The following is an 11,523-nucleotide window of genomic DNA, read 5'->3' on the forward strand; positions in this document are numbered from 1 at the left end:
AAGTAAAGTTAATGAATTGATGACTGGAATTTGGATTTTTTCCAGCAGTGGAAACTTGTCTGGTAGCCAAAATAAGTCTGTTGATGTTTCATTTGTGATGTCATGTACACAGTGCTTGAGACTTGGGTCTGGACTTGGAGGAGCTTGAAGATGTTATACTGGTTGTAAGTAAACATGTACTCCCTGACTGCTTGGCAGTGGCTTGTGGAGGTTGCTAGCTGTCATTGGGTTAAATTTGTTGCACTGTCATGCCTCCAAAATGCCAGAAAAGCATTTTGGGGTTAGTGAGGCAAGCGTGGTGGCCTGTTAGTGACCAAAGAAAGCACAAGGAGGTTTTAGCTAAAGCACCATCTAGAGCAGCAACGTACACCAACCACTTGCCAACCAGTCTGGGAATGCACATTTTCCCCTTGCAACTGGTGACTGTATCACATCCAAGATGGTCGACAACTCTTGAAAAATATGCATATGCTGTCATGAGAGAAACCTCTGTTGGATATCGAGACTCCGACTTGCCTCGTTTTGTGAAATGCAGTTCTAGATAGATGGTGATGACAAAAAGCTTGGTGTAATACTTCACACTGGGACTTAACAAACAGATGGCTACACTCATGTTTTACGTGCCGACTGTGGTGGCTGTGTGCAAAAACATACATAAACATAAGGCACTCCTACCCACACATATAGAGCTCAGTTGCATAGTATCTAAGGTAATCATGACACCAACAGTATCGTTAACATTTTGGACACGCACCAAAAAAAGGATGCCTCCACACGCTAATCTTCCAATACCTAAATTGGAAATGGGTCAAACTTCACAAACACACTTGGACACATCCACAGTTTGTTTTCATGTGTGAGGGTAAAGAAGTGTGTATGAGTGCTTTGAGGCAGCAAAGCTGATTGTATTTCCTCTCCAGCAGCTGATACTGTAGCTGCTGTGACCAGCTGCAGCTGTCACTATGTGTCACATGCACCCACACACACATGCACTCACGCCAAACTCACAGCACACAACCCACCCCACCTGCACGTAACCTTTAACTTGAATGCATACGTGACAGCGGAGTCTTCATGAATAACCTGGATGACTGAATAAGCACAAAAAGCTCCTGTCTCAGGGGTTAGTTTAAAAGGATAAAGGTGCAGCACAGTGAAAATCACATTTCTTCAATGTCATTTTACTGGACAGCCTGAGAGGATTTGGAGGAAGCATTTTCCTTAAATATTCCACAGTTGTGGAAATTTCTTGTATAATATTTTAGACATGCTTGGTCAACAGCATGTAACTGAGTTGTATTTTCCACTGGCTACTTGAAAAGCATCATTGTTTCAGTGAGTGCTAAGGCTAAGACAAAGCTAGGAAGGACCGGATTAGCAGTGTTTTATTTATTTTATCTAAGGAATAAATACAGTGACATTAAAATACACCCAGATTTCCCCGTAACCTGTAACTGAGAAAATAACTGCATGCTAACGGCACATCATCATCATCATATATATATATATATATATTTTTTTCTTTTTCTTTCTTTGTTTCTTTCTTACTTACTGTAGCCTCATGTTTTGGTGCTTTATTGTAGGGTCCATATGTATCAATTGGATAAAATTCATGATCTCCTCTTTCCCATGTCACTGACAAAAAAGTTCCTTTAAAAAACAGAAAATGAGGAGCAATTTTCAGTCAGTACGTTGTTTGTTTTTTTGTTTAAGTTTCTGTATGTGGTTAAAAAGTGCGATTTCAAAAGTACAGAGAAAACTTTTTATAAAATTTTACACTAAAACTCTTTTTTATGGTGTAATGTAAGATTTATCAAGTCCGTTTCAGTAAGTTCAGTTATCATCAAAAGGCACACTTCAGTTATTCTACCTGTTTTATTTCCCATAACTTAATGAACTTGAACCCCAATGCAAAAAACAACACCCACCTGAAAGGTAATCCAAATTTCAACAGTACATTAAGAAGATTCTGTGGATGTTTCGAGCTTTACATTGCAAAAAATACTCATTTTCACATACTGTAAACATACTGTACACTGAGACAGATGCATGTAGGTGATATTTACAGTAACTGACATTGTTCAAGAGTATTTAAAAAAAAAATCACATATCAAATAATTATTTGTGCACATAAAAGATGAACAAGAGAGATCATTTTCAGTCTGACTTGCTCTGCTTCGTATTTGGACAAATTTATTATCATCACTTTGAATTTAGGAAATGGCGAAAGAAAGACTAATCCAAACAAATTTTTTGTTTCTGCAAAGCTTCTGCTGAGAGCGATGTATAAAGTAAGCACTTAAAATATGTGTAACCTGATTGGTATGTTCCAACTACATAAAAAAAGATCTCCCAGCTCTTGTGACAGAGTGCACCGTTCGTACTTATAACAGAGCAAAAGCAGACAGGATAAAAGGAAAGCGTGGGTTCATGGTGTTGTTGGTGGAGGGACAAAGTGGGGGATATAGTTTAAGGGAATACGTGATGAAAGGAAGCCAACACATGGGGAGGACACTCATGACAGTCACAAGTTTGGGTCTCACATGTTTATCTGATACACAGTTATACACCACCAAATAACTACAGACCAATTGTGAGTTTTGTTAGAAGGAATGAAGAAAACAGGCAAACTGCGAGCCTTAAAATATACTCCCCGTTTCAAATAAAACCTTGGGCCACTGGGCAAACATGTAGTTTTTTATCTCAGTCCTGTTGGGTTCTGGTTCATGGAGAGTTTATCTTGATATTGTACATAAACTTTGGTTTCTGAGAAAAAAAAGTTTATTTTAACTGCAAATATTATTTAAATTTCACATTTAATCCTTTGTGGAACAATGTAAGAAACCACCGTTTTTGACTTAAAAGGCTCCATTACTGTGGCAGCTTTTCAAGACAGGTAGTCCTCATCTGGTATTTTGATGGTATTTTGCAAGAACACATTATGTTCTGTCAAAACACTTTTACTTATTCTAAAATTCATTTTTACCCTTCAGCTGTATAAACCTGATTGAGTATTATCGTAACCCTGGCAAGTGGGCGGGCAAGGTAGACACTCAAGTTTGTGATGGAGATAACTTGAGAACGAGGCGACGCAGGATATTCAAATTGATAAAAATCTCGAACGAGTCAGAATCTCAGAGACCTTGACCTCAAGGTCAGAAGTTTTCAGGAAATCTTGTGAATGAGATAACAAGGCAATGTAGGATTTTGACATTGATTCTAAAATAAATATTAGCTTTGGGAGGTGTAGAAGTACATCTACTGATGCGAATCTTATTCATCCCACCTGATAACTCAGGGGCTGTTAATGATCAACAGTAGTTGAAAGTCTTTAATGTTCTGACTCTGTCCTCTTTCTGCTCAACATTCTCAAATGTTACTGCACCTACAGAGCATTCAGTGCTCTCCAGTACATTCTAATGCTGCTGTGCTGCACTCTTATTATGAGGACAATGATCTTTTTGACAATGTGCAGTGATTTGAAGCAGCAACCTCGCCGACGGCTCACTCCTCTTCTGTTTTTAAGCAACAGGTAATCTCATGACTTTAGTTGAGGAGCATTTTGGAATGAAGTAGCATGCATGATATTTTAGTACTCTTAAAACACGTTTTATTTGGTACCAATATCATCCCTGTAGTAATTCCAATTTCAGGAAGTTGATAATGTTTGATGTCACTTTGTGAGTTTTTTTCAAGGCGCTGCTTTGCAAACTTTTCCTGTGTTTAAAGCTCGTGAACCAAAAAACTGCCCTTTTTTCGTTAAATAAGCTACAGCATGATGCCTTCATGATCGAGACAAACTTCATACCTGTTTGAAAGGAGACACTGCTGAATATAGTTTGCCCATGTAGCTAGCTGCCTTCTTGATTCACGCCATTATGAGGAAAAATCGGACCCTGGATCATAAATAAAAACGTTGACAACGTGGCCTTATAAAAGACCAAAAGGTTGAGTTACTCAACTCTCAAACACAAACATTATTAACTTCAACAAATCGGTGCTTACTGCACACACAATGGGAATCCTAATGCTCTAATTGGTCAAGCTATTGAACTCAGACTGTCCTTACAGCTCCAGGTGGCAGAACGGTTTGCCTGCCCGTTGGTCAAGGATCCTGGAGCTACATCTAAAACTTGCTTAGAGCAAGAAGATGGAGGAGCCAGATTCAGTGAGCTGCCTTGAATTGAACTCTCCACACTGCCCCTCCATCTAGAATGCTGAATGTCAAGCTCTGTAACATCAGTAAGAGCTGAGTTCCCATTCAGCCTTTGTGGGGGATAACCGCTGTTCTCGCTGCATAGTCCCAATAGTCTCCTTATGCTCCACTGTCTTCCCTTACTCCTCAAATGGAGTATCTCCTGGAAGGCGTGCCTGAAATCGGGGCTGCGACAGTAGATGAGAGGATTGAAGGCTGAGTTGGAATATCCAAGCCAATTGAGGAGTCTAAAGGGTACCTCAATGTTTTTCAGGCTGAGTATGTTTCTGAGGATGTTGAGGATGAAGAATGGTAGCCAACACAGTGTGAAAGTTCCCATGATGATACCCAGAGTTTTTACAGCTTTATGCTCTTTAAGAGAAAACCTAAGACGCTTTGTGGCCGAATGTTTTCCGTCCCCTTTGTCTGTCCTCAATCTGCTCTCTTTCCCCTTTTCTTCTTTACCAGTGTCCATACTTGGGTTCTGCATATTTAGACTATCGTCTCCTGCTTCTTCTCCCACCTCAGTTCCTGTCCTGCTTTGATTTAATGCAGGGCTATCATCAGGATAAGCAAACTGTGAAGCGCAATGCAAGTTATACATATGTCTTTCCCTTCCTCGGATCTTCTCCAGCTGTTTCTGAGCCTCCTGGAACACGCGGGTGTACAGGAAAATCATCACCACCAGTGGCAGGTAGAATGATACAATTGAAGAAGTCACTGCATATGCCGTGTTTGTGTTGAACTCACAGCAGTTTTCATCTTTCAAACATAAGAGAGCTATTTGATCATGTGACACCGACATCTTCAGATGTATGGGTAGGAAGGAGATGAGGGAGGCCACCACCCAAACTGCGAGCACCACTGCAACAGCTCGACCCCTGGTTATCAGCAGGAGACAAAAGAGTGCGCAGAGAAGTGAAGAATGTTGCAAACAGTAGACGTGAGTGACAACACAGAGATATTTTCTTAGTTAAATATTATGTTGGTTGTCCAAAAATGTAAAAGAGCTCTAAAAGCAACATAATAGCCACGACTACATTCTAAATTAACTACAGCTAAGCCCAGGATCTAGCTCAGGCAGGTAACATGAGCTGCACTGCGTCATGCAGAGATAACATGCCTCATTCTTCTCATTCTCCCCATGTCATATGCCAAATACACTCTTTTTCAGTTTGGTGGTCTACTTAAGCTTCCTTTTAAATTTTATATGTAACGTATTTGTGGGTAATTATGAGTTTGGGGTCTGGTTAATTATATTCTGCTAAATATGTCCTTCTGATTCATTCAGATTTAAAATGGCTAATCACTAAGATAATGGCTTTTCTTCTTTACTGTTACCTACATTATACATGTATTAATTTGATGAATTTGAGTCAGATATAATAATGGTAAAAAAAGAAAAAAGAAGTACAGCATCTATAATTTCTAAGGTTTTACATATCAGGATTTATTTTTTTAAACACTGTCTAGTCTTTATCATCATGTCTTATAACGAGGTAACTATAACTTGAGATGAACAACAACACATGACATGTTGCACTGTGTCATTATTTCTGCAATAAAAACAAAGCTAATATGTGGAAGCAGTGTGTAAAAAAAACATGAATTATTCGCTTGCACAACAACCTTGAGCAGCAATGACTTGAAATAGTCTTTCTCTGTGTGTCTTTATCAGTCTCTCACATCATTGTGGGGGAATTATGACTCATTCTTCTTTACAGAGGTGTTTCCGTTCATCAGTGTGAGCAGGTTTTCATTTACTCAAAGCTCTCTTAAGGTCACACAGAATTTCAATCAGCTGGAAGTCTGGACAGTAACTGGATCTGACTGAGTTAGAACATCTTTTCTTTTTGAGTCATTGAAGATTGCCTGCTGTGCTTGTGATCATTGTCGTGTTGCATGATCAAATTTGACCTAAAATACTTTTGGTACACAGAGTTCATGATCGACTCACTGACTCCAAGGCGCAAAAAGTGGGCTTGAGATTTTGCACGAGGTGCTTGTGTTAATATGCTGTGTTTGGCTTTCACCAAATGTGGCGCTGCACAATATAGCCAAAAATCTCCACTTTGGTTTCATGTGTCCAAAGGACTTTGTTCCAGAAGTCTTGTGGTTTGTTCAAAAGCAACTTTGCAAACCGAAGCTGTGCTGCTATGCTCTTTTTCAAGAGAAGAGGCTTTCTCCTGGCAACTCGGCCAAAACAAGCCATGCTTGTTCAGTCTTTTTTTAATTGTACCATCACGAACTTCAACATTTAACATGCTAACTGAGGCCTGCAGAGTCTGAGATGTAGCTCTTGGGTATTTTGCAGTTTCTTTGAGCACTGCACGGTCCAACAGGAGGAATTTGCTGAGAAGTCATTGGAAGATTAGCAGCTGTCTCGAATGTTTTTCACTCGTGAATCCTTTTTCTCAGTTTAGAATGATGGATTTCAAATTGTTTAAAAATGGCCTTATAACCCCGTCCATAAAATCACTGCTGATGTTTTTTCTTCTTCACATTGTGTTAACACACACCTGAATGTTCCTGACCAGCAAACTGCCAAAACATCTGCTTTTATTGAGGCGATTACACATTTATTGAAGTGCATTTGATTAGCAGCACCTGGCTGCTACCTACCCTGTTAATCCCAACGGAAGCAGTAAGGAAGTATTCAGTTTTTCACACACTGCTTCTGCGATCAGGCATTAATTTTGTATAATAAACAGTCACACAGTGTAATATGTCCAATGTATTGTTGTTCATTGAAAGTTTTATTTAACTAATTTTAAGACCTGCTAACGATTATTTTAATGTTACTATATCCATATTTTACCACGACTGTATTTGAGAATCAGAATATCTTCATTGTCATTGTAACAAATACAATAAAATCAAGTCTCATATTTTCCAGTATGTTGCAACTCTGGTTGTACCGCAACACGTGTCAACAGTGTTTGCCTTTAACAGGAGACAGAAAGCACCTGATGTGACATCACTGGTTGGGTTTAACAAAGTGTGCAACATCTTTGAAAGTTTGAAAATGTAGCGATATTTGCAGTAGCAGCTTGATCTAACCTCATACTACATACTAGTCAAGCTCCATCTCTTTTGTACCTGGTGAGCAGTGTTGGGTAGCGGAGCGGCGAGGTGATGGCAAGGTAGCGGTCCAGTGCGATCACACAAAGCGTTTCGATGCTGGCAGTCACGCACAGCACATCGGTCGCTGTCCAGAAATCACACATGAAATTTCCGAACTGCCAGACTCCCCGCAGGATGGAGATAGAGCCAAAGGGGACCACAACCACACCCATGATGAGGTCAGCAACAGCCAGTGAGGCAATGAAAAGATTGGTGACAGTCTGGAGCCGCTTAAACCGCAGGATGGCGGTAATCACCAACACGTTTCCTGTGTAGAAGAAAGCAAACTGTGTTCGAAACTATGAACTGGATCAATTGTAAAAGCGCATTTCAAATAAAAGCCGTCATCTGATTGAACCGAAAGAGTCACAGCTTACCGAAAACTATAGCCAGGACCAGAATGGCCATAGCAACACCAAGCAGCACGAGTTCTGCATCACTGTACTCTGGTCTAGAAGAATTGAAGACCTGGGTGAAGTTACTGTGCTGTGAATGGTTAGTCTGTGCTAACACAGTACTCACACCTCCCATGATCTACAGTGAAAACACACAAAAACACAGCTTTGGTCACGAAAGATAAAGACACATAAACTGATTGTTTTGCATGCATGATCAATTTAGTAGGGAAGACGTTTAAAAGGTATACAAGAGATTGGACAGCTTGTATTTGTTCCTTGGTATGCCTCTGTGTTTGTCATGCTTTTAGCAGTTTGTGCAGCAGCTTATGGGATTTGTATGTTTTTTTTGGTGTAGCCTCAGTCCACAGGATCAGCATTTGGCTGCAACTAGTCCACACACACTTCCTAGTGGGGTGTTATCTGCTCGGGCTCCGATGCTTTTTGAATAAGATTACATGTGACCCTTTGATCTGTTTGGCCTTCTTTAACAAATAAGGGTATTCCTTTTTTTTTTTTACACCATTAATGCCATTAAAACAAAAAAGCAAATGCCAGTGCTGGTAAAAGCAAGAGGATGGCTCCTGCAACACATGTAAATGAAGACACTAAATGCCCTTGTTATATAATAGTGCTTACATAAGTAAATGCACAGACAGATGATTGTGCTCCTAAAGTGCCATTAACACACACAGGAGTATATTTAAGCTGTTTGTATTCCAACAGATCATTCTTTCTGCCAGGATGATCAAAGAATGAAAAGATATCAAACTTTGAGCAGTATTTGATGAAAAATAGCTTTCACAGAAGTCTGTGGATGAGAGCTAGCCTGCTTTTTATCTTATCGAAACATACATACTGTGTATATGTGTTCACAGAGGAAGTTATATGTTCCTCTATATTGTCATGATTTAAACATATCCTCCCCAGTGACAACATACGTCCTGTGATATAATGTCATGTATCAGCATCCAACATGTAGATTATTAGTTTTCTTTTTTTTTTTTAAACTGATAATGAATACTGCAGTGACAGAAAACAGGAGAAAAGTGAGCAGCAAACTTTTACAGGAAGTAAATGTCCTTGTCCAAACCACTAGGCCATCAGGACTTCCTCTACACACTAATCTTAGTGCCATGGTACAGAGTGTACACTTTCGATTCAGGGTGTTACTAAGCACAAATAACTGATGCTGAGGAAGAGCAAGGCTTGTGAAATACTATATAGGCTCCAGGAGCCCGTATACTGGTGTTTGCAAAGGAGCAGTGCATGGCAGAGCAACAACAGGCAGCTTAAATAAATAATCCCCACATTGCTCTGATGGTGATATAGATATATTCCAGTGATACATTAAAAAATACATAACAGTACAGTTTTGGCATCAGTTGCATTTATTCCTCAATGTTATTTCTAGTCATGTTCCAGCATAAATAGTAATAATAAAAACAAGACTGAATATAAATGCTCTTCCACAGCAGGCATCTAACTGACAGCAGACATATGGCGATCCTTGTTTGCGCTTCTGATGTAGATCCCTGTCGGGGGATGGTACGTTGTATAAGTCATCCTGTCTGGACAGTCCATGAGTAGTAGACAGATACTAAATGTCTGCTACTTATGGACTATTTGCCCTTCACAGGTGGCATTTGACTTATTTTTGCTTTTCTCCAATATGTGCAATTAAGAGAAGAACACATCTATGTCTTAATGCTAATCGTAAGGCTGTTTGGCCAACTGGATCTTCTGTGTGCATTTGCACTTAGATGCATGTGAATGTTGCCTTTATTCCAATGCAGTCCAAACACTCACAACATATGTTAATTGGCAGCAGTAAAGAGGTGCATTGATTCACGAGTGTTTACCCAGTTCTCCCAGGGTCAATGAGCAAAGTGTTGAATTTTGGGATGCTTTTTAAATGTCGGGCGATTGTTGTTTTTATGACAGTCATCCTGTAAGTGGCATAATCGTCTAAACATGAAAGTTAAACGGTGTCATTACTTTGCAAGTGCGAGGCACCGCACATTAATTTGGAGAGCAGGTATGCTGTCAATCATGCCGTCTGCGTCCACAGCAGCGTGTTTGTGCGAACATTCGTCATTGCTTGGAAAATGTCCCTAAGTCAGCACATTAACATTTTAGTAAATACGAACTAAAAGTGCAGAGAAAATGATGGATCTGCTGGAAAGGTAAGTGCAGACTCCTTTTAAAAATAGCATTTTCCTTAATTGTGCTTTGAAATGAGTTCTGTTAGACAATAATGTGTGTGATTGTGCACTACACACACAAAAATCAGACTTTCATGATTCATTTATGTTTACATGATGTGACAGTCGCTGTCGTTTTTCTCACAACACCAGTCACTTACCCTGTTACTCTTTGCCTTAATGACCCCTGCACTACCCCTGCAGAGGGGATCAGTACTGCAGGAGGTGGTTGCACACATTAATACCAAGTCAAACTTGGAAAACTGACTCCAATCGCCTCCCTAAGCAAAACTGTTTAAACAGCTGAGACCGAATCAATCACAAAAGATTTACTGAGACGTAAAAGTCCCAATATTTAGGCTGAGGGAGCATGGCGATAGTAAGTACACTGAGCACTTAACACACAAAAGCTCTTGCACAAATATAAGCATGAAGCTGCAAGTGTGTGGAAAATACACAGAGAGAGAGAACACCCAGCTTTTGTTGTCATCGGTAAAATAAAGAGATGGCGGTAGAGCAAACTGTGAAAATGACACATGCTTTACTAGGAAAAGATAAACAAGTTTCTGTCCTGATACCATAATAACAGGAAGAAAAGGAAGAAAATCAATGATATCTGTAGCTTTTGTCAGACAATTTAAACGATTATATGATAGGTAATCTTCAAATCTCCCGTGATGTCAGAGTTAGGTGCACATGTTTTAAACAATCTCATCGTCAAATAGTCTTGTAAAACTAGAAAAACTTGAAGATTCTTTATCTGCACTGATCCCTTAGCATTTACTTTAAATCTATATTAATTTCACTGCTTTGATAAGTCCAAATAAATCACAGAGAGTGGTGCTTCCACCCGTGACAAATAGGTTGCCTGCAAGATTTGCACTTTGTAAAACAGACTTTTATTTTCAGGTGTTCTTTAATTGTTACCTCCAGACTTTGTCCTCTTCTTCAGTCCAGTGATTTCATACTCCAGAAGCTTTTAAATCCACCACACAAAGATTCATAATAAAGTGTCTGCCAGCAGCTTCTTCTTCATTTTTTGCTGAGTTGTTAATTTCAGGAGTTAGTGTGCGACTGACATGCACAGACAAACACACACGCGCGTGCTCTGTCTCGCTCCCTGTTTCTGTTCCCACACATGTATAAACACTTTCAGGTCTCAAGCACACTTGCCCCTTTGAAGCAGCTGAGTCTGTCAGCCTTTTTATAAGCAAGCCACGATGACATCACATCAGGATAGTAGCCTATCAGAGGACAAGGAATGGCTTTTGCTATATATCATATGTCTGCAGTGCACTGACAGCCGGACAGCACCCAGTGCTCTCTGGGAAACCTTAGGGTTTTAACATTTATTTATTCAGGTCAGCTTTTCTGAGCTTCTTTTCAGCACCACCCTCCTCACATTCTCACATAGGAGGTGCCAAACAAAACCACAGACTTCTGTATTTGGCTGCTGTTTAGCTGTACTTCTGCACCACAGCAGTGCAAAACATAACAGCAACACTATTCAAACTGAATATGGCATTATACTGTATTCCCATAACCTGCGCATTCAGTATCAGTATGAGGATATAATAAGAATCACTTTGCATGCTCAGACAGAAAG

General features: G+C 39.8%; 1 protein-coding gene across 1 annotated transcript; it reads right to left on the reverse strand.

The window, feature by feature from the left end:
* Positions 1 to 1,399: 1,399 nt before the first annotated feature.
* adrb2b (adrenoceptor beta 2, surface b) lies at positions 1,400 to 11,083 on the reverse strand. The gene is made up of 4 exons (XM_085420947.1): positions 10,845 to 11,083; positions 7,696 to 7,852; positions 7,295 to 7,586; positions 1,400 to 5,076 (listed from the first exon to the last, which is right to left on the reverse strand). Exons 2-4 carry the CDS (start codon positions 7,847 to 7,849, stop codon positions 4,041 to 4,043), a joined length of 1,482 nt encoding a protein of 493 aa, XP_085277073.1. The 5' UTR covers positions 7,850 to 7,852; positions 10,845 to 11,083; the 3' UTR covers positions 1,400 to 4,040.
* Between the last annotated feature and the right edge of the window lie 440 nt (positions 11,084 to 11,523).

Source organism: Rhamphochromis longiceps, linkage group LG10 (assembly GCF_057381845.1).
Source record: "Rhamphochromis longiceps isolate RC_006_pf linkage group LG10, R_longiceps_female_GT1.1, whole genome shotgun sequence".
In the NCBI taxonomy this organism is placed as follows: domain Eukaryota; kingdom Metazoa; phylum Chordata; class Actinopteri; order Cichliformes; family Cichlidae; genus Rhamphochromis; species Rhamphochromis longiceps.

Excerpts from the sequence above, each read along its gene's own strand:
- adrb2b (XM_085420947.1), bottom strand. The coding sequence starts at position 7,849 with ATGGGAGGTGTGAGTACTGTGTTAGCACAGACTAACCATTCACAGCAC. Across the intron at positions 7,587-7,695 it reads GGTCCTGGCTATAGTTTTCG|GAAACGTGTTGGTGATTACC; the intron begins GTAAGCTGTGAC and ends TCTTCTACACAG. Across the intron at positions 5,077-7,294 it reads TACCCAACACTGCTCACCAG|GGGTCGAGCTGTTGCAGTGG; the intron begins GTACAAAAGAGA and ends GCTGATAACCAG.